Raw genomic sequence first — 23,871 nt, 5'->3', positions numbered from 1 at the left:
GCTGGTGGAATATGTTTCACCAAACTTAAAGTACATATCGCTTGCGAAGATGCTAATGTAATATTTTTATGTCCTACAAACGCTTTTGGGAATTCAACCGTGTATAACATTACCAATGCAGGAGGCATCATTTTTCTCTTTCACCGTTGATTCACTATTTTTTAGCTAATGATAGTGAAATCTTTGGTAATGTCTCACAAATGTCATCTGAGGTTGGTGCATAGTTTAAGGTCTTTGGATCCGGCGTCTGGTTTTGTGCTGTTGTTGTAGAAGACGCGGAATAGTGATTGTATTGAACGAGTTGTAACGTAAGTACGTTTTTTAATAAGGGCATCTGAATGCTTGTGAAATAAGTTTTTCACGTTGTTTCAATAGAAGTTTTCATTTAGGAGAAGTTGCTTGTACTATGTAAAATAAATCCCGCGGCGTGTTGTCTCGTTCGTGGCTGAATAGCTGATAAAGAGAAAGCTTTGTTTAAGCTACAGTCAAGGTGAAGTTTATATGTTTAATTGCAGCACAACAGTAACAAGATGAAGATGGTAAGAGGAAGAGGTCGAGGTGGAATGGGAAGAGGAATGGGCAGACCAGGGCCATTCAAAGTTAAGCCTTTTGTCCCTCGTCACCCTTTCGATCTTACTTTGTGTGAATCTGCGTTTCCTCGTGTAAAGCCATTGCCTGATGAGACTGCATTCACGCAGGTAAAACTTTCGTGTTACATTTAACCTTAATTAATAATGAAATAGGCTAATATCTATAGTTTGAGTACATAGAAATAGTATGTCTTCCTGGTGCTTATGTCTGTAAATCTGGCCATCTGTACGTTTTACCTTAGCGGTCTTGTAAAGCAGTTTTTTAACTACGTGTTTTTTTATGTATTTATTATGAGCCTCTTGTTTACTAGAAATATGTCCGTACAATGACTTTTAGTCTGACAATTTCAGGTTTTGTGGCATGGCATATTCAGCTGCTGGTAGCAGACGAGTGCATAATTGTTTACACAAGAATAACTGTGGAGTTCCATAACATTATTTCACTATACTTTTCTATGCATTTCACATCTGCAGATCGTTTTTATTAATAGGTTATATAGATCACATGGGTAATTATTGTTTTGGTGTTCGCTCATGTTCCTCTATACAAGAACTATTAGTACTTAGTCGACCTGTAATTTGCCTTCTAGTGCTGACAGTTCCTTCATGTTTTTAAAAAGAATAAATTTGTAGGTAGTTCATGCTTTATGACTACTATTGTTTGTAGCAGTTGTATTAGGCTGACATAATTAAGATTACTATTGCTTGTTTTTCTCATCATATTTTACTGTGGTGCTGCATTCTTGCAAAAAAAGAACTTTGGTTTTCTTTGTAGGCACTTCTGAAGAGAAATACAGACCTGTCACCATCACCTCAAGAGCAGACTTCTGTACTAAATCTTGTGACAAAGATACAGACAGTAATGGACAACTTGGTTGTTGCTCCAGGTGGCTTTGATGCCTGTCAGTTGGAAGAAGTTAGACAAGTTGGATCTTTTAAAAAGGGAACTATGATGACTGGACATAACGTGGCAGACATTGTTGTCATACTGAAAACCTTGCCAACAAGAGAAGCTGTTGATGCGCTTGGTGTTAAGGTGCAAGAAGATTTGAAAGCTCAAGATCCACAAGAGAGTGAGTAACTCAATCATTCCTTGAGAAAATGTCAAACATTGTCTTTACAGTAGTAGCATTAAATTGGCAATTTTTTGGATATTGGAATATTGCAGTATGTGAAATGGCTTATTCTGTGGGAATACTTATGTAATAAACATACTCGGAAAATATATTTCGGCAGAAACAGTGGGGAAAGAGGTTTTACATAAGATATAAAATGTTTTGTGTGTGTGTGTGTGTGTGTGTGTGTGTGTGTGTGTGTGTGTGTGTGTGACAAATATAATGTTAAAGTTTGTACAAAATGTTTCAGTTCTCTCTATGTTAACAAATGACCGTGGCTTCGAGATCAGTAGTTCTGAAGCAACTGTGAGGGTTTTAATGACCACTGTCCATCACAATCTTCGGAAACTAGACCCTGAACTGCATTTAGACCAGAAAATTTTGCAGAGTCATTTAGCAGCAATCAGACACAGGTGAGAATGTTTCCCATGTTCATAGTATTCACTCTTCAAAAACGTGTAAATGTACTAATAAAATGAGTCGTCTGTTTCTAAAAGCTTCAGTCTGCTCTGTTCTACTTTTAAGAGGCGTTATCGGAAGAATGCTCCTGACATTGCTTGTTTGCTGTAGAAGGCATGAATTAAAGTTGAAACTTGTTACTTATTGTTAGGGATAGTTCGCTTTACATTATTAGGGATTGAGTGTGCTGTCATTGAAGTCTGAAGATTTGATGTTCTAAACTTGGTAGTATTCATGGTGTTAATTCATTTCATAAACTGACTGCCTCTGAAAACCTCGAAGTTTATCTCTAATGGCTCAGTGGTTGCTGTTCTTTACAAGAAACGATAATGACAGCCAACACCACCTCATATTACACTGGTGTGGAAATATAAACACCAAATAAAAAACACAAATTCATAATAGTGTAATGTAAGACACAGTTATATGCAAATTTGACATAGACAGCAGTACAAAATGACAAAATATGGTGGCAATACACACAGTGAAAAACCACAAACTATAGAAAGAGGTTTCAGCAACAGTGGTTAACCTATATGCCTCAACTGAAGATGCAGATACCGATGGTTGATAGCTTACACAACAAAAACATTAACCACACAAAATATCCAGGCACCAAATTTAATATTAGAGATGGAGACTCATGAAAGGAAATAAACTTATGAAGAAAATATAGTGTACAGTAATAAAACAGCCTTTACAAAATTCAAGAAACAATTTAGAAAACTGAGACTATAACACATACCTCAATTAAAAAACAAATGACATGTGAAACAACTTGAATGCCAACCTCACCTTCCCCGCCCATAAAGGAAGAGAATACACAGCCAGCCAGTCGCACTTAACTTAGGAGCAGGGGCCTATATTTGTTGCCAATAATGAAAAATGACAGTAATGCTGTAAAACAGGTCTTCTAACTGGGCTCAACACGAGCATGCAAGACAGAAGAATGCCTTTTGTCCTTTTCAACAACAGGTCTGACAGGAACCCCCACTCCCCTCCAGTTACTCTCAATAGTATTTTTTGCAGGCCCCAATCTTCAAATCCAATGTTAAGGTTCACAATGAGGTGATTACGGCCCCTATTGCACAACACCTTGTATGAACTGAAGTCATGTGACAGTAAATCATTTAGATACATATTCCTCTTAGTGAATGTAAGACACATGTACCTACTGAGATTGTTAGCATGTCTCCACCTGAAATAATAGCCCCAAAGACCAACATGTATTTCTTCACTCTTATCAAAAGAGCTTGTCAGCTTTCACTGTAACTCCAAACAGCATCCCTACCCTTCTAATGATCCCCTTCATTTAGTGAATACAGCACAACGACTCTACAGAAAGAAAATTAATCAGTTGCTGTCTGTTCAGTACCACCAGCTTGATGCTTGTTATGTCTGATAAAGGACTAGTATTATAAATAGTATATCAACAGACCTATAACACAAGAACAATGTTGACCTTTCCAGTGACGATCTGTGCCACACATCGTGGGGGCATCTCCACATACACCTATTGGAAGAATGTTGTGAGAAGACCGTCATTAATCTTATTACCACCTTTAATTTCTTACCACAACATGAGACCATTAAATCTTAATTATGGATCCCTCTTGCAAAAATCACATAGCAAGAGTGTGAACCAATGTAACCAACTAATGAAACAAGGCTTAGACCATAGATCTATGATCTAAGAATAGGAGTATAGCGCCGGCCGAAGTGGCCGTGCGGTTAAAGGCGCTACAGTCTGGAACCGCAAGACCGCTACGGTCGCAGGTTCGAATCCTGCCTCGGGCATGGATGTTTGTGATGTCCTTAGGTTAGTTAGGTTTAACTAGTTCTAAGTTCTAGGGGACTAATGACCTCAGCAGTTGAGTCCCATAGTGCTCAGAGCCATTTGAACCGTTTTAGGAGTATAGCAAAGCAATAAAAGGATAAATATGTTACACAACTATAAGGCACTAGATGATATTTGAGCACTAAAAGGAAATAGTGCTGTGGACATGTTAAAATTGATTTTGCATTGGAGATAATTTTCAAAATAAATGGTATACTACTTACTTGTTGTGATACTTAAATTTCTCCAGGCGTATTTTGACAAAATAAATCTCGGCTGAACAGCCTGATATGAGTGTGCATAGGACATGCACGTTCATACCAGGCTGTTCACCCGAGATTTATTTAGTCTTAATTACTTATTGTTATTTCTGGGGATTAATTTATAGCTTCACAATATGTACACCACAGATTTCTTGTGCTCGGTTGTGAAACTTCTCTGCTTTGAACAGTTCTCTGTGGCATACATGATCACTGTAAAAAAAAAAATTTTAAATTACTATTGTAGTGGTAGGTTGCGTGTTCATAATACATCTGATGGGGAAGTATCTGCCACATGATTTTGATAACTTATCAACTTTTCAGCCGTTGGTTTGAAGAAAATGCCCACCATTCATCAATAAAAGTTCTTATACGCCTATTGAGAGATCTAAGAAACAGATTTGAAGGTTTTGAACCTCTTTCTCCGTGGATGCTCGACTTGCTGGTAAGTTGACAGGCATTTTTATTGTACTTGATTGTAATGGATAATTGGAATTTTAAAAAACAGTTGACAAATGTGCACAAAATATTTGTCGGGTTGTCATAATCTATTCTGTACAAAAATATAAAAAATAGCATTTCTCAGTTTTGAAATTAGATTTATAAATCAAGTATGTACGTGTGAAGATGGTAGGACTTCATGCATGACAGTGTAAGGTCTTACATGTCAGCTGACATGCAGTATGTTCCATAATCATTGCATTTATGCCTATTAGTAATGAGCACCCAGAAAGCAGAACTGTAATGTGCAGCTTTGAGTGTCTTCATTGGTGATGGTGGTTGTCGTGGTGGCAGCGGAAGTTGTAGTGCAGTGTAAATAGGTATGTTAAGTGTTTAAGGAAAACTATTAGCATTGGCTGTTACAGGAAAATCATAAAGGATGTGTAAAAGGGCTCAAATATAAACACGTGTCACATCTACAAGGATTTAATCTGATAGTCAACGGTGTAGTCTGTGGTAGTGTAAAATCTTGACAAGATAGCAAGTTGCTCTGCCGTTATTTACTACACATGATCACGGCTTTTCGAAGTGGAATTCATAATCGATTATTTTTCCTAAAAGTTTAAGGAGGTTAAATTTTAGTTTGCAAGCTGTCGAAAATTAAGAACTACGGCATACTCATATGGATGCTGTGTGATTAGAGTACAAGATACAGTTCCTCATTTAAGGTAAATTCTGGTGCTGGACAGCCTTTAGCAGCAACAGTGATGGAACTACTGATACCTTCTTATGGAAAGTTGCATCAAATCTACATGTATAATTATTATTACGGTGTAGAACTTGCAGAGAAGTTACTTGAAAAGAAAATTCAAGTTCACGGAACAATATGGAAAAATAGAGAATTTCTGGAAAAATTAAAGTGCGCAAAAGTCAATGTTTGAAGCTTGTGATCAATGGGAAGGTGAAGTACCCGCACTGGTATGAAGAGCTTTGAAAAACTAAAACAATAAAAATGATCTCTACAACACATAATGCAACTTTGACTGACACTCAAAGAAAATGTAGCAAAATGAATTACACAATAAAAAAACCTGAAAGTGCATTAGACTGCAATAAATACATGAAAGGAGTGGATCAGGCAGACCAATATTTATTACCCTGTATACAGAAAAATTGTAAAAAGGTTTGCTTGTAACTCTTAAATTGCACATTATTTAATGCATTCCGTACGTGTCCATATTTCAAAACAGAACACAAAGGTCCGATTTCACAATTTATTGAAAGCATCTGATTTGTGGATAAGACATTGTATCTTTTTCTGAGCAAAACTTTGAGGTTGCCACTACATCGCGTACGTCTCGTCGTGATCTGGTTGAGACTTTTTGGTCACATAAAGCGACATATTTATTTGCATATGTACACCTTTGAAATTTCATGAAAGTAAGGGAACAGGGCTGAGAACTTACGAGAACTAATGATGAGAGTAGTTAGACTTAAGAAGATTGTAATCTCCCGATCATGTCAAGAAAAGCTGGTGATAAGCCAAGTAATCTGAATTAGCACTGCCAGCTCCAAGCAAATAAATTGTTACAAGACATGCAGATGGCAGAGTGTTAAGCTTGAAGTTACACTGATAAGTAGTTCATGCACATAATAAAAGCTTCAGGCTCCCATGCTGATGTGATAAGTCTAATTGTTAATGATGTCTGACTATTTTCATGAATATTCTAGAAATTAATGAATATAAAAAAATTCTAACCTTCATTAATCAGAGAAACATTTGTCAGGTCATGATTAGTTGCCTCTGGGAAGGGAAAGGTGAGATATAGGCGAAATGAGTAGCATATAGGGCGATAAATAAGAATTAGATATAACTAATTAGAAGTGACACTTCATTAGGGAAAATGATTGAGAGGCATGGTAATGCAAAAAGTAATTGCCACATATTTCATGGTTTACCTGATATTACAGAATAATATACACTATGGGATCAAAAGTACGTGGACAGCTCACTGAAAATGATTTAAAAGTTCGTGGTGCCCTTCATCGGTAATGCTGAAATTCAGTATGGTGTTAAACAACCCTTAACTTTCATGACTGCTTCCACTCTCACAGTCATACGTTCAATCAGGTGCTGGGAGGTTTCGTGGGGAATGGTAGCCCATTCTTCACTGACTGCTGCACTGAACAGAGTATCGATGTTGGTTGGTGAGGCCTAGCATGAAGTCAGTGTTTCAAAACATCCCAAAGGTTTTCTGTATGATACAGGTAAAGTTTCTGTGCAGGCCAGTCCATTACAGGGATGTTATTGCCGTGTAACCACTCTGTCACAGGCCGTGCATTATCAACAGGTGCTTGATTGTATTGAAAGTTGCAATTGCCATCCCTGAATTGCTCTTCAACAGTGGGAAGCAAGAATGTGCTTAAAATATTTTAAGCCTTTGCTGTGATAGTGGCACACAAAACAGCAATGGGTGCAAGCCTCCTCCATGAAAAACATGACCACACCATAACACAGCCGCCTCCAAATTTTACTGGTGGCACTACACATGATGGCAGATTACGTTCACCGGACGTTCATCATACCCACACCATGCCATCAGATCGCCTCATTGTGTACCGTGATTGGTCACTCCACACAATGTTTTTCCGCTGTTCAACATCCAACGTTTACGCTCCTTACACCAAGCAAGGCGTCATTCGACATTCACCGTGGTGATGTGTGGCATATGAGCAGGCAGCATGAAATCAAAGTTTTCCTACCTCCTGCCTAACTGTCATAGTACTTGCAGTGGATCCTGATGCAGTTTGGAATTCCTGTGTAATGGTCTGGAGAGATGTCTGCCTGTTACACATTACGACCCTCTTAGACTGTCGGTGGTCTGTCAGCCAACAGACGAGGGCAGCCTGTATGCTTTTGTGCTGTATGTGTCCCTTTACATTTCCACTTCACTAACACTTTGGAAACAGTAGACCTAGGGGTGTTTAGGAGTGTGGAAATCTCACGTACAGACGTATGACGCAAGTGACACCCAATCACCTGACCATGTTTGAAGTCCATGAGTTCTGTGGTGCGCCTCATTCTGCTCTCTAGCTGAGGTCGCTGATATGGAGTACCTGGCAGTAGGCGGCAGCACAATGCACCTCATATTGAAAATGTATGTTTTTGGGCGTGTCCAGGTACTTTCATGTGCATAGTATATTTCAACTATAGTGACTTCTCAAGACAACATTAAATGAGAAGTCTCTAGCCTGATAGCTAGTTCTGCAGTTCTCTTCGTTGACTTACTATATTCTAAGCCACGCATCACATGCAACAAACTTGGGAAGTTATATACTGTATCTAGACAACATGCACAGTTCCAGTATTCCGATTGAGCTTGCTGCATCGGTCCATTATGCCACAATGGATAGCACATTCTAATTAACGCTTACAGTGCTTATTTATTTTCAGATAGATCTTAATTTTGTTGAAATTTTTTAACGAGTTCAATGCTAAGTGAGGCTAATTCAACTAGCAGATTGTGCAAATGACTAGTTTCTTTGTTGATGCACAACAAATGTTCATAACCATGCTGTCTGTGGTCTTCAGCATCTCAAGAAAAAGAAACAAGATTGGTAAATGAAATTTTACATACAACTTTGGGTTATGACAACTGAACCATAACTTATGTTCTTCATAAATTTACTAAATTTATGTCCGCTGATCAACCAGTATGTCGTAAAATTTTCTTTGTATGGTTTGTATAAAATGAAATGCAATACAGATTAAAAATATTTTTCTTTCACAGGCACATAGTTCAATTATGAATAATCCCAGTCGTCAGGCATTGCCAATCAATCAGGCATATCGCAGGGTTCTGCAGTTGCTTGCAGCTGGTTTGTTTCTCCCAGGATCAGCAGGTATTGTTCTACATAATTTAAAGCTTTATTTTGTGTATAAATGTTAGGTAATATGCGTACGTAATACTTCAGCACCCTCTCTTATTTTGATTGTTCCCATGTTGATTGTTATGAGGATCTATACCCCTGATCATGAGCTGCGTGTTGTTGTGTTGAACTTCTTTGTGACACGTACAACATAATTTAAATATTGACAGTGAGCAACAGATTAGATAAATAACTGTCTGGTGCTAAGGTTGGATATTATCTGTTGGGATGTTATAATGTAAGGCTTCTATTAGTTCAGCCCAAACATCCATGGTAGCAGAAAAGTGGTTTTACTACACTAGTTCTGTAAATGTGCCAGTTGCACACTATAACTATCAACTTGAACTTGACAGGATGGCACTAGTACAAAATGTAGTGACACAATAAGATATAACCGAATATGATACAGCAATATTTTAAAAATGATGTGTTTTGGCAGTCTGATACTTTTGCTGTAATGGAATTTAATTTAGTAGACATTTGATATCATCTTAGTCCTCCATAAATATATTGCAAAGTCGGAATACTGTCCTCACAACATAAGTAGTATAACTTTACTCTCTACTGCAGTGACAGGAGCTGTACAGAGCTGGCTGCAGGCACTAAAGTAGTCTACAGTTGACAGTGCTCTTAGCCAAATGGCAATACTATCGGCAGAATTGCACGACGTACAGGTGGAGGTGGGGAAGACGCAGGTGGTGGTCTGAATTTGTGAGTGCTATGTGGAGGCTGCTGCTCGGAACAAAGGCACTAGGCAAGTAGTGGTGGTGGTGGTAGCAAACTGTTGTGGTTATCCTTCAAGTTTTTTAATCACTACCTACTTGAACATGGTATCACTGGTAGGAATAACTGTATCAAAGGACTGCATTGATTGTTGTGCTGTGGCATTTGCAGTTGTAAGACCCTGTGCAGTACACAAACGCAGCATCGCCTCCTCAAGGCTTCTCGCAGGCTTACCCTGTCAGAGAAGAGACTATCTGTTAAAACAGTCATATCATAACCATACCTTCTGTAATTTCTGCACAGCATTTTATGCAACCAGCTGCCAACCAAAATGAATGGCCACAGCCAAACTGTGGCTAAGAGCAGAGTTGACCACCCACAGACCTAACATGCTGCACACACACACACACACACACACACACACACACACACACACACAAAATTCTTTCTCTCCCCTGAATGTAGGTGGAAGTTGTCTTTGAAATTAAACATTGAGTCTCGTCATTCTTTCGTCCTCTTTCTCCACCAACCACTCCCCCACATCCATCTCCAGTGCTGCTCCAGGACCAGTAGTAACTCATCCTGTTGGCATAGTTACCCATTTTTGCTCACATTCTCTTCTATTCAGTACTGCACCTAACTGTGCACAACTGCCTGTGGCTAGAATGAACTCATTACTGGCACATGCCTGTGCATCCGCAGCATCTCCTACTCAGCTGTCTTCCAGCCTTCTACAACCCTCCCATCTGATTGCTGCTACTTTTCCCCATTCCATCCAGCACGGCTGCTTGCCTCAGTTGAGCTGTTATCCCGGCACAATCTAGTAAGTCAGGACAAAGTAGCTGTGCAAGTGTTACTTTGTATGTGTATGCTATAACTCTGACAAAATGATTTGTTGGAAAGCTGGCAAAGTTCTCAGTCTAGTTTTTGTGCCTTCCAACAATTCACTGCCTGCAGTAGAGTTGTTACATTTATTTTTTTAATTATTGATCCAGGGTAGTTTGCAGCGAGATGACCATGTTATACTCTAGTGACAATCTGTTAGGCTTCTCTTCCCAAATTTTAGAGAGACTGCAATGACAATTCATTGGCTCTCCTGAGTCCTAGTTTGATTTGCTTCCAGAGATGTAAATAGAAGCACCTACAAGAGAAATACATTCAGAGGTACTCCACAAGCCTTCGTATGATGTATGGTGGAGGGTACCCTGTACCATTATTAGTCATTTCATTTCTTGTTCCATTCCCAAATAGAAAAAGGAAAAATGACTTACTATATGCCTCACTATGAGCCATAATTTCTCTGGTCATTGTTTCATGGTGCGTAAATGAAATATATGCTGGTGGCAATAGAATTGTTCTGTGTCCCGCAAAAAAGGCCTTCACTCCAGGTATTGGCACTTGAGCTCACAGATTATCTCTGTAATAATCACTTGTTGATCAGACCTAACTGTAACAAATCTAGCAACCCATTTTTGAATTGCTTCAATATCTTGCTTGAATTCAACCTGGTGGGATCCAAAACACTTCAGGGCTCAAAGAAGGGTTGAACTCATGTTCTAAACATGATGTCCTTTACAGACAATGCATGCTTTCGTAAAATTCTCTGTATAAACCAAAGTCTGCCTTCCCTCCTACTGTCTTTATCAATTATATGCCTTGAATAGTTACACCTAGATATTGAAACAATGTGACTGTGAACCAATACACTGCTAATGCTGTATTCAAAAATTGCAGAGTTGGTTTGTCTACTCACTTGTAGTAACTTAAGTGTTTCTACATTTAAAACAAGCTGTCAATAGTCACAAAAAATTGCATCAGTCATCTTGTCATCTTACAGTCAGTTGACAACACCTTCCCGTATACCACAGTGTTATCAGTAGGTGCAGATTGCTGCTCAGTCTGTCAGATCATTGATGTATGTTGACAATAAGTGTGTTCCTATCACACGTATCACACTTCACTGGGGTACTCCTGATAATACCCTTGTTTCCAATGAACACCCAGTGTTGAGGACAACATATTGTGTTCTATTGCTTAGTCTTCGAACCACTTGGGTATCTGGAACCTGTTCTGTATGCTTAGACCTTTAAGTCAACCACTTCAAATGCTTTGTGAAAGTCCAGGAAGTAGTAGTCCGTTTGTTGCCCTTGATCCATGGTTTACAGGATACTGTGTAAGAAAAGGGCAAATTGAGTTCTGCACAAGCAATGCTTTCTAAATCTGTGCTGATTTGTGGACAGAAGCTCTTAAGCCTCAGAAAATTTGTTTATATTTGAACTGAGAATATGTTCAAGAACTTGGCAGCAGACTAATGTTAAAGGTATTGGTTGCTGATTGTACAGAACCATTTTTCCATTTTCCAAGTGTATGACTCACCTGTGCTTTCTCCCGGTTGCTCACAACTTTGTGCTGTGTGAGAGATCCGTGATAAATGAAAGCTAAGTAAGGAGCCAGTGTTGCAGAATACTCACTGTGAAACTGGACTGGGGTTCGATCTGGAGCTAGTGGCTTTGTTTTTAACTCACAGTTGTTTCTCTACAACAGGGATGCCTATTACTGTTTCCTCCATACTAGGGGATGTGCGACGTGAAACAGTGGTATGTTTGTATGATCATTCCTGCATGAATGATTTCTTAAATGCGAGGTTTGAAACTGTGGGAGGGCACTGTTGACAGTAGTTCAGAAATTGAACTTTGCGGGACTCCGCTCCATTGTATAACACTAGACTTGGATCCACTGAACAGGTTCAGTTCTCATCTACACTAGCAGGAAACACACTTGGCAATGTCGCTAAAATTGGTGATTGACATTATTATTGTGCTTTGATAGCAGATATTAATTTTACTTAGTAGAAACACAGTATTTATTACCAAAGATGCCGCAGTATAAAGATCGAGGAAAGTAAGTAGAGAAAGGTCCTTCAAAAAGATTCTGCAGTGGAGTGTGCACTGATATGAAACTTCCTGGCAGAGTGAAAATTTCATTCTGGAAACATTCCCCAGACTGCAGCTAAGCCATGTCCTTTCTTCCAGGAATGCTAATTCTGCATGTTTCGTAGGAGGGCTTGTGCAAAGTTCGGAAGGTAGGAGACGAGGTACTGGTGAAGTAAAGCTGGATGCCTCAAGAGTCATGCATGGGTAGCTCAGTCGATAGAGCAATTGGCTGTGAAAGGCAAAGCTCCCGAGTTCGAGTCTCGGTCCCGGCACACAGTTTTCATCTGCCAGGAAGTTTCGAACATAGTGTTTAGCTAAAGTTGGTAAGAATGATAGTGTCAATTAACTGACAGCAAAGCTTAGGATAATTATAACTAAAAACAACTTCTGACACACAGGTAAGGATTCTGTTACAGAATCTAGTGTCAGAATGTTGTCCAAAAAACAAAAAGTATAGAAAATGTTCTCAATGAGAAGTACCAGTTTTACAACAGGAGATAATGCCTCGAATAATAGTGTAGAATAAAGGTAAATTATTGCTTTGGAACATGAAATAAGAAAGTAACATGGAAAGAAGGAAAAGAAATTAAAGAACTGGAACTAAAATAAATGAAAAAAAATCCAGATTTCAAACTGACATTTTGTAAATTTATTCTAATTTTGTAAATGTTTTATGTAAATAACATTGTTACTAAATGCCGTCCACATTGCTTTATGACTGTTAGCATTGTTTTCTCTGTTAGAACTGGAATTCCTTCTCCTAACAAATATTGTCATCCATTTTAGACTTCTTACCTGGTGCACTGATGTCTTTTATGTTTTTAAAGTAAAATGCTGCCATAACTGTTAAGAGATTTAGTTTTACTCTGAGTCCTATAGTCAATAGCTCAGCATTTTACACATTAAGAAACATTGTTCAAGGTGGAAAAAATGGCAAGGCGAGAAAAAATACACAGAACTGATGCAATATTGAGCCTGGGGTTTTCTGGACTGCACTCGGCGACTCACCCACTGAGTCACCAGGTGCATAGAGCATTATTGTAGGAGTTGTTCAGTTTTTACTGGCTACTGTTGAACTCTGTGTACTTAACTTCTCACTGCAAATATTTTGAATCTATAATTCTTAAACCGTCACTAAGTATCTATACAATGCTGTTAATTAATCACATTGTAATCTTGTAAGATTGTTACATCAGGTAGCTACACTCATTGCTTACATAGCTGAGTAATTCACAATCTAACTGTACAGATCCAAAAAAAGTATTTTGAGCTTAAGCAGAGTGAGAGAGGGAGTATTAATTATTCAAAAAATTTTGTAATACCAATTATTTATTATTTACATCTTAATGTGTGTTTGCAGTAGACAAAACCATCATTTGGTAATGCCTCTAGGTTGTGAACTGATAATAGCAATTGAACCTACCTTCCTCAACAAAATTTTGCCAGTCATAAATGATCCCACTTTCCAACAATGGTTATACAATGCAGACTATTGCGTTTAGTTTTATCTAAGTTATTTTCTGTGCTAATCGAATGTCAGTTGCTTTATAGTCGGATCCTACTGTTAAGAAATCTTTTCTGAAAGTAGGTTTTTGCAGTGTAGCCTCAACATAAAATGAAATACTGTTCTGCAGAAGAATGCTTAAGGTTAGTGTAATACCTAAAGTGATACATGAAGAGGTACATAGTCTAATATAGTTTCTTACTGGTTCACTGGAAAAGTCAGAGTATCAAAGCAAAAAATATGATCAAACACTTCCAGAACATCACATGAAACAAAACACACAAAATATGTAGTGTAGATTGCCACCCACTAAATTGACAATGTAAAATAAAGGCATCTTATGAAAAATTGTCAGCTCACTACCAATCCATCTGGCAGTTCCTACAAATAAAATTTTATTCTCCTTCTTCCACATCTTTCCTGAACTGGAGCCTTTGAAAGTACTTGCAGCTATGCCCCCCTCCCCTCCCCTTTATCATCTTCATTGTGCAGTTGGAATAGCTAGTAGTTCCTGCAATCCACTCAAATGCTGACTGTAATGAAATTTCATTCCCTTGTTTGCCTCTTCAAACCCAAATCGAATGACATTATGTGTAATCAGACGTGTGATTAAGAACTTTCCTTGTACCTGTGGAATGTAAAGACTGCTGCTATGCTATGTAATGTAGTACAGAGATTGCCACAAGAGCGCACACAGTGCACAGATTGCCACCAAACAGGCAGCCCAGGCCACTGCCCCTTCAGAACAGGGTGGACTCGCCCAGCTGTCACGGCAAAAATGTGTTCCTGTGGATTGGTATCTTATTTTGTGCAAGCTGTCAAGGAACAGGTAATTTAGTAAGGGAGTAAATGTGGGAATAAATACTACAGAGGTAGACAAAGACTTGCATATAGTAAGCAGGTACAAACAGATGTAGGGTGCAGTGGTTATGTAAATGTGAAAAAAAGCACAAGCTGGACGTGCAGGAGGCTGCAACAAACAAGTCTACAGTCTAAAATAGCAATGTAACAAACAGGAAAAATGGCAGTATCGTTTTCATGTTTGGCACTTAACTATTCGGATTTACACTTCCTGACTTGCAAATAATACAATACAATCAAATGTACTAAAATAAAAATGCAGATGGTGTTACCATGTCTTACTCAAATGACAATTTTTTGCATTGCTTGTTAGATTTTTGCTTCTAGTATTACTATGCCAACAAATCAGATGCTCAAACCATGTAGGTGCTTCCGAAGAGATCTAATTATTAAAATATTGTTTTTAGGCATTTCAGATCCATGTGAAGGAGGTAACATACGGGTTCACACAGCAATGACTTTAGAGCAGCAAGATATGGTGTGTCTTACTGCACAGACATTATTGCGTGTGTTAGCACACGGAGGTTACAAGCGCATATTGGGTCTAGAGGGCAGTGCAGGTATGAATCTATATTAAACCAAAGTATTAGCATTCGTGATGTTGTCACAAATTGCTAAATAAAAATTCATTTTATCCAGGTATTGCAACTGACATGTCTGTCTGGGATGGTGTGGTGGTGTCTCCATTGGACAAGGCATATGAAAAACCACTGGAAAAGAAAGAAGGTGAAGAAGATGATATGGAAGCTGATGGTGGTGGTGATGAAGCTATGGAAACTGCAGAAAATTAATGCAGGCCTTATTTAAATCCCTGTGTGTGTGCATTGTTTAAAGATTTTTATTATATTTGTTTTAATATTAACTTTCAGGACCATTCCATCAAGCTGTTACAGTTGATGTTTGTGTGATGTTTCATGACTTTTCACTGTGATGTGTGTACATTATACTCATAAACAATGAAACCTAAACATGTGTATTCTATACTTACGCCCTTTCCTCTATTAAGTAACTCTCAGTGTATGATACTGGACTGAGCTGTTAACTGATGACAGTGTACTGTGATATGGGTAATGGACAACAGTGCTCCTAATAATTATATTAGGTATCCAGGACAGTCTTTTCCTTTATTAGCTCTCTGGACGGAATAATATGAACTACTAAAGGTTAGTGTTCTATTTTGCATTTATTTCCAGAATACAAATACAGTGCAACATCAAATTACACTTTCCAAAAACATTTTAAGCTGTAAATGTTACATATAGAATACCCCTTGGATATTTGCGCTTTAGGTATGTGTACATAAAAGCCATAAAGTACTTGTCAGTGACTTGTTTATTGCCTAGTAAAGATTTATCATCTAACGAAAACTGCTGATGTAACTGGAATTAATACTGTTGGGAAGTAGAAACATTTGATTCAAATTTCGTATGTCATAATCGATGTTTCTGGAAAGCTCGCAGCTGTCATTGATTATTTAAATAATGAAACACTGCACCAATTGCGTGTTTTTTATGCATCTCTTGCATTGTAGTTGTCTTCTTGAAATTATCAGGTACTGTGCCTCTTCAGTTATGTAGAAACATGCACATGCGCGCGCACACACATTCTGTTTGCACGTGACAACCAGAATAAATTCTTGTAACACATTTTGCTCAGCATGAGAAATACGTAATTGGTGCTGTATTTAAACCAAAAATATTTGAGCAACGCAGAGTGAGTGATAGTATGAGCCAGTGCCACAAGTGACCAAATGCTGAAACACACTTAATATGGTTTGACAAACATGTCATCACAATCACATCATAAAACTGCGCGCATGGAATAGGCACGGTTCGGAATCAGTTGCGATTGGTCATATCTTTATTCAAACAAACCTAGTTACTCCCATCAGCCACCACACTGAGTAGAGCTTTGGGGGGGGGGGGGGGGCGCTCCTGTTCCATTTTTCACACATTCACCAGCTGAAATTCGCTGAGCAGAGCACCAACCACGTAATGTTTGTCAACACTATTTGACAGCCAACAGCATGGCAGCGTCACTTTAAATCAGTTTTTTCGCCACAAACATTTTTTTCACAGAGTGTAAATTGCGGGAAAATTACAAATACGTTGACACAAAATTGGGTGCAAATTAACATTGTCGACATAGGAAATTTGACAGGAGCGGTAAGTCTTAAACAGCAGGAAGACATTAATTCCAGGACCATAAAAGCGCGGTTACAGTGTAACTCCTTTCTCTCCGAACCTTACGTGAACAATACTACACCTGTCACCAAGCACTCTCCGGCTGGGTTAGGGAAGTATTCCTACTTCCAAAATGACGTGAATGGAGTGGAGGTGTTGGAAGGGTGGAGATGGACTCTAATGATGCATAAGCAGTGGGTGTTTCCATTAGTGCCACTGTGCATTTTAAACATGGTTTGGTTGAACAAACTGTGCTATTGCCATTGAAACTTATTTTACCAAAAAAGTCTATTGCTGCAGAGCATGTGTACTTATCAGATCCCCCTACTCAAAATGCTTTTACTAACTGGAAATAGTGTTTTATGGGTGGAGAAGTTCTGTGCATGTGGCAGTGTTGTACAAAAGGTAATTGGAGCTTAGTGGCCTGGTCAAATTCCAGAAGTCTGTTCAGTCAGTTCTGAATGGTACATCAGCATGGTCCAACAGTTTTTGAAACCACAACTTCAACAAAGGGATTGGGACTACTGTGGTTCTGGCAGGATAGATTCGTGACTCATAATGCTGGAAATGGATTGTTGTAGGAAGGGAACTCTTAATGTCGGCACTTATCTCCCGGTATGGTGACATTTCATAGCCTATATGCTCACTGAATTTAACTCTGTACAGCTATTTTTACATCAAGAGAGGTGGATAAATACAACCCTATGTACAGCATGCAGTACAAATGGAAGTGGACTGTATTCCACAACAGATGCTTCACAAAGTTATGCAGAACTTCAGAAACTGGCTGTTCAATGCATTAACAATGAGGGACATCACTTTCGAGACCTGTTGATTACCTTGTGAAATTAACTTCCAGTTGTACCCTATTGATGCCAAAATAATTTGTTCTAAAATTTTATTAACCTTTATTTTTCTCCGTCCCGAGTTTTGACCATTTTCATACATTATCCAACGAAGTAAATACAAATTCCGTATTGTTCATCTTCGAATGTAGCAGAATTTCAATGTACTACGAAAATACGACTGGCAAGACTGTTTGGGATGTTTGTCAATATGGCCAACTCTACGTTCTGAATTTTTTCCTACCTGTGAGATGGTTGCTAATAGGAACCTGATGAAATGTGAATCACATGCACTATTCTCTTCACCATAACAATAATACGAATATAAAGATTTTGCCATGTATTCTTTCGTGTTTGCTGCTATTTCATTTAAATCCTGTCTGCCTAATAAACTGCGAAACTAGAGTGAGACAACAGCAAACGCGGAAGAATATACGTATCGTGTCATGTTTATATTCGTATTATTTTTATGCCTAATAGTGATAGTCAGAAATGAAGCACGGCAACTGACTAGATTTTTAAATCTAAGATGACTAATTTCTGTGCAGAATTTGATGTACTAAAGAAGCGGCCGCAAAGATTTTCAAACGGAGAAAAATTTTCACCTAACTCTCGTCCAGAACATGTTCTATCATACGCAGTCTATTATTTGGTTCTTGTTGCTCATTATCAAAGAAAGCAGCAGTGTAAGTAACAAGCACAAAAGCAAGCCATGCCGCGAGCGGCGACAGGCCGTAAACACGCACTATCAGAATGCGACAAACAGTGCACGACACAGTACAGTAATGCATTTTCAGCTTACAGTGGCGTAAACACCTATAACAAACGGCACTTATCAGATCAAAGCAAAATAAGCAATCGATTCAAACCAGACGAAGCACGCGAAAAAGGAAGGGTACCCGTATAAATACTGATGGAGCGCCTGACGCATAGCAATGGCTACCTGGTAAAGCTTAACTGCTAAGCTTACGACTCGAACCAAACTACTGTAGCTGTATCGTCATTCATTTGACCTAAATTGTGTCTCATATTACAATGGACCAACTTTGTTTCGATTTGGAGGTGCGGCCTAAAACTTTTCTCCCCCCTTGAATTTCGAGTCTCATTTTTCAGGTGCGGCTTAGATTCGAGTAAATACGGTACTGCAATCTACATCCATTTGAACCTGCTTCCTCAAACCAAACTGTTGATGTGTTGAGGCAAGCATGTCCTCTGGGGCACACATTAAATGGTACTGAAATTCCCTGAAACATTGTGTATTTCCTGTATTCTGAATAAATAAATAAATTATAAGGGAGATACATCAACCAGTAAGGGCATGTAATTTTAATGACAGAGAACATGTCTGCAAAAAAAAAAAAAAAGCTCTGTTACATAATAGTGAATTATGTGCTCTAACACTATAATTTGAAGTGCATTGTGCTAAATTAAGACAAACTAAAACAGTGGTTTCTGTATGGTTCTTGACAATTCTGTTAGTTCCATTACTGGAAGAGAGATGTATGTTAGAAGAATTGTGCAGTTTCCCAGGTTTTTTAATCAATGTGTGTCAGGAAAAAACTTAACTTCCACTGGGCAGCACAACTTAAGAGATGATGAAGATGCTTATGTATAGAATTCAAAGATGTTTAAAGTGACCACATAATCGCCATGAAGCTAACACACAGACTACCATTGTGGCCAGTGGGCAGTTCTTCCCAAACATCATCTGGGAGTGAAATTGAAAAGTGTAGAAAATAGTACTGATAAAGTACATATCCTGTCTCCAGTTTTCAGCAGCACATGTGTTATAACTTAACATGTTGACTGTCTTGCGCGAAGTATCACTGTGTTATTGCCAGGCGAGGCCACAGCATCAGGTGTGAGGCTTGGCTGTGATCACTGACTGGATCGTGGCAGTAAATGTGTTAATGTATCTGTTTCAGTATGAGCAATAATTTAGTTTTTAGTGCAATTTTTGTGTTTTATGTAGTCAAGACAATATGGTTGCTCAAAGTAGCCACCGTATAGTTTTTGGAAGAGTTGAGTCAGCAATTTCAGTTTGATAGCAACTTACAGAACATCACTATCTTGATACAACTGTTATTTTGTGTTGTCGGTTGTCTAAAGGTGTGAAAATATTTTCTGTACTGGGCATCACTGTCATCTTTCACCATCAGAACGGTGTGATCTCTTGTTTCAGGCCATTTGAGACCACATCAAGTATGCATCTTCCTCTTAACGTTTCTCTTGGTGTCACCCATCAGCATTTTATACCCTCTTTATTTCTGCCAAAATCAGTCACTTTACTACCCAAATAGCAGAACTCTCCAATTTCTATGTTCCACGTCTCAATTCCCTCAGCATCACTTGATTTGACTCCATTCCATTCCATTGCTGTGGATACAGACAGGCTTGTGAAGTACTTTTGAACACTTTTCTGAAAACAGTCACAAGCAGCTAATTCAGCAACCCACACACTATGGAAACCTGATCTTACTAATAGTGTCAGATATTAGTGATCATGTCATCTTAGTGGCTATGTTTACCAAAGTTAATACGAGTAAATCAGTCTAGAAGGCCAGGAAAGTGTTTTTGCTAGAAAGAGCAGATAAGCATTAGTTAGCATCTCACTTGGACAATGAATCGGCATTATTTAATGTTCCAGTATGATGCACATAAAGAAATAATGGAAAAAGTTTAAACAGATAGTGAATCATGCTGTGGAGAAGTAAGTGGATTAATGACAGTGAAGACCAACTGTGGTTTAACAAAGAAATTCAAAAAATTCTCAGGAAGCAAAGGCTGTTGCATTCAAGATTCAGAAGACAACATGCAAATGACAGCCTAAGGTTAGTAGAGATTTGTGTGTCAAAAAGGGTTATGTGCAAATCCTACAACTACTATCACTGTCATGTCTGAGCAAAAAATCTGCTCGAGAACCCAAGAAAATTCTGGTCCTATGTAAAAGCAGGTATGTTTCCATCCAGTCGCTTGTTGATGAGGCTTTTCACGTTTAAGGAATTGTTCACGCAGGAGAATCATACAAACATACCATCATTTGACAGTTGCACAGACTTCTGTATGGAGGACATAGTAACACCTAACCCTGGCACACACAAGCAATTGAAAGAGTTGAAAACAAACAACTCGCAAGATATGGATGGAATCCCAATTCGGTTTTAGAAAGATTACTCTATGGCATTGGCCCCTTACTTAGCTTGCATTTATTGTAAATATCCACCTAGTGCAAAGCCGTAAACGACTGAAAAAAAATAAATAAATATTTTGAAAAATGTACATAACTCCTGTGTGTGAGAACGTACGTGCAAAATTAGACCAATATTGTTAACATCAGTTTGCTGCAGAATTCTTGAATATATTCTGAGTTCAAATATAATAAATTTCCTTGAGAGCGAAAAGCTTCTGTCTCTGAATTTGCACAGTTTTAGAAAACATCATTCACGCGAAACTCAGCTTGTCCTTTTCTCACATGATACAGTGCAAACTATGGATGATGGGCAGATTCAAGATTTCGAAAAGCATTTGGCATGGTGCCCCACTGCAGACTGCTAATGAAGATATGAGAATATAGAATACATTCTTAGATATGAGTGGACTTAAGTAATGGATCATAATACTCTGTCCTGAGCTGCAAGTGTTCATCAGCGATAAGGGTATCGCCAGGAGCGCCCAGGGAAGTGTACTAGGACCAATATTACTTTTTATATATGTAAATTATCTGGTGGACAGCAGTCTGTAGTTTGATGATGCTGAGGTGTATAGGAAGGTGTCAAAGCTGAGTGACTAAGAGGATACAAGGTCACTCAGAAAAAATTTCTAGTTGATATGATGAAATGGCAGCTAATTCTAAATGTAGGGGGGGAAAAAAACCTGTAATGTCTGAATATGGCATTAGTAGTGTCCTGTGTGACACAGTGACATCGTTTAAGTATGTGGGTGTAATGATGCAAGTGATATGAAATGGAATGAGCATATGAGGATTGTGATAGAGAAGGCGACTGGTCAACTTTGGTTTATTGGGAGAATTTTGGGAAAGTGTAGTTCATCTGTAAAGAAGACCCTACATTGGTTGCTGGAGTGACCTATTTTTGACTGCTGTTGTAACATTTTAGATCCCTGCCAGGTCAGATTAAAGGAACACATGGAAGAAATTCAGAAGTGAGGTGCTAGATTTGTTACCAGTAGGTTTGGACAACATGCAAGTATTATGGAGGTGCTTTGGGAACTCAAATGGGAATCCCTGGAGGGGAAGGTGACCTGTTCAAGGAACACTACTGAGAAAATTTAGAGAATCGGCATTTGAAGTTGACTGCACCACACATTTCTACTGCTGCCAACATACATTTCATGTATGGGGGACAAAAATTAGTTACAATAAACTAAAGCTCTTACGAAGGCATATAAAAGTCGTTTTTCCTTGCTCTATTTGCCAATGTACCAGGAAAAGAAATACCTGGTAGTGGTACAGGGTACCCACTGCCACACAACATACATTGGTTTGTGGAGTATTTATGTAGGTGTAGATTATACTTTTGTTGATATTCATCTTACAACCTGATTGAGAGACTATTTCTTCAGTTCAACTGATCTAAGTCTTGCGCTCTGACAAAACTACAGTGCCATTGCAAAACAAGTTTTTGTGCCTACTCTCAGGGGTTTAAATCATTTTAAAAATTTCTCCTTGGCTTTATTTAATGCCTGCTGAATGTACGGACTGAATAAAATAGGGAGTAGGCTGTAAACTGTCTCAGCCCCTGCCTTTTATGTACTTTTATAATTGAAGTTTGCTTTCTCTTAAAATTTTGTATAACCTTTTATTCCTACTTTTTCTTCAAAATTCCCATAGTTTCAGAATTGCAAGTAGTTGCCAAAACTTAACTGTTAAAATTTTGTAACAGTGAATAATGAAAGCATTACTTTTATTTTTCCTGATGGGTAAAATTAAGATTTGATGATAATTACTTGAAATGACATTCCTTTCCTCCAGTCAATGTTTTCCTGCTATGTCTCCTTTTTCCCCCCATCACAGGTTTTTCTTCCTTAAATAACTGTATAATTTAATCTAACAACAAAATCAATTTTTGACAATATTATATATTTGGATAGATACAAAATCTACTCACCAAGAAGAGGCAGAACACACACATAAAAGATGTTATAATTAGCCAAGCTTTCGGAGCCAGTGGCTCCTCCTTCAGGCAGAAGGGCTGAAGGGGAAGGAAAAGGCATAGATTTCAGATAAGTTACTCAGAACTGCTGCTCAGGGGAGACTTACCGGACACAACGAGGGGAAAAGTGGCAAGTCTCCCCTGACCAGTGATTTTGGGTGACTTTTCCAAAATCTACCCCTTTTCCTAGACTCTTCACTCCTTTACTTTCACCCCTCCTCCTTCCCCTTCAACCCGAAAGCTTGCCTAATTAAAACATCTTTTACGTGTGTGGTCAGCTACCACTTGGTTAGTAGACTTTTTACCTATCCAAATACATTATATTGAATAATTTAATGTATCATCATCTGAGAAGCTGGTAGGGATATTCAGTTGTACTGTGATGAGTTATGGCTTTGTGTCTATCTTAGTTATAACAATGTATTTGCTCTTCTGTTCATAGTCCCCGGCATTATTGATTACTTGATATTGTATTGCAAAGTGTACTCACCTGACCTCACACCATGTTTCACTGATTCCCACTGTAGCTAACTTTATCTGCATCCTTTCTCTTTTAAGTTCTCTAACGTACCTACATGATTAAGGGCTTTATTGTTTGACGTCCTGACCTATAGGATGCCATATTTTTTCTTCTTATGAAAACGTATGTCACCTTGAGATGAAAATGACAGTATTTCACCTAGGAGGGGTGCAATCATTAAGTTGTACAGAAGAGCTGCATGTTGTTAGGAAATACGATGGCTGTAGTTTCTCTATGCTACAGTACTAACATACAAGGACAGGAAATGTTTTTCAAAATTAGTGTTTTTGCTAAATAACTCTGAAATGGCAGTTGTTAATAAGATATCACAAAATTTGTAATTTTGTTGTATACACATGTTGTAAATCAGAGGACAGCAATTTATAAATATTCATAACTGATAGTTACTGAATGTTAAAATTGTGTTTTGACTTCTAATCTCCAAGAGACTTGTTTATAATCTTAAAATGAGAGTAGTTCATTTCAAATGTAATGAACT

General features: G+C 38.3%; 1 protein-coding gene across 1 annotated transcript; it reads left to right on the top strand.

Annotated features, from left to right (window-relative positions):
- The first annotated feature begins 212 nt into the window (after positions 1-212).
- On the top strand, positions 213-15,621 carry LOC124788765 (interleukin enhancer-binding factor 2 homolog). The gene is made up of 8 exons (XM_047256051.1): positions 213-308; positions 516-698; positions 1,366-1,663; positions 1,956-2,118; positions 4,586-4,706; positions 8,494-8,605; positions 15,061-15,213; positions 15,293-15,621. The coding sequence occupies exons 2-8, from the start codon at positions 531-533 to the stop codon at positions 15,442-15,444; spliced, it is 1,167 nt and encodes a 388-aa protein (XP_047112007.1). The 5' UTR covers positions 213-308; positions 516-530; the 3' UTR covers positions 15,445-15,621.
- The last annotated feature ends 8,250 nt before the right edge of the window (positions 15,622-23,871 follow it).

Source organism: Schistocerca piceifrons, chromosome 1, assembly GCF_021461385.2.
Source record: "Schistocerca piceifrons isolate TAMUIC-IGC-003096 chromosome 1, iqSchPice1.1, whole genome shotgun sequence".
Taxonomy (NCBI): Eukaryota; Metazoa; Arthropoda; class Insecta; order Orthoptera; family Acrididae; genus Schistocerca; species Schistocerca piceifrons.
The sequence above is the reverse complement of the archived record's forward strand: the minus strand, read 5'-3'. Positions and strand labels throughout refer to the sequence as shown.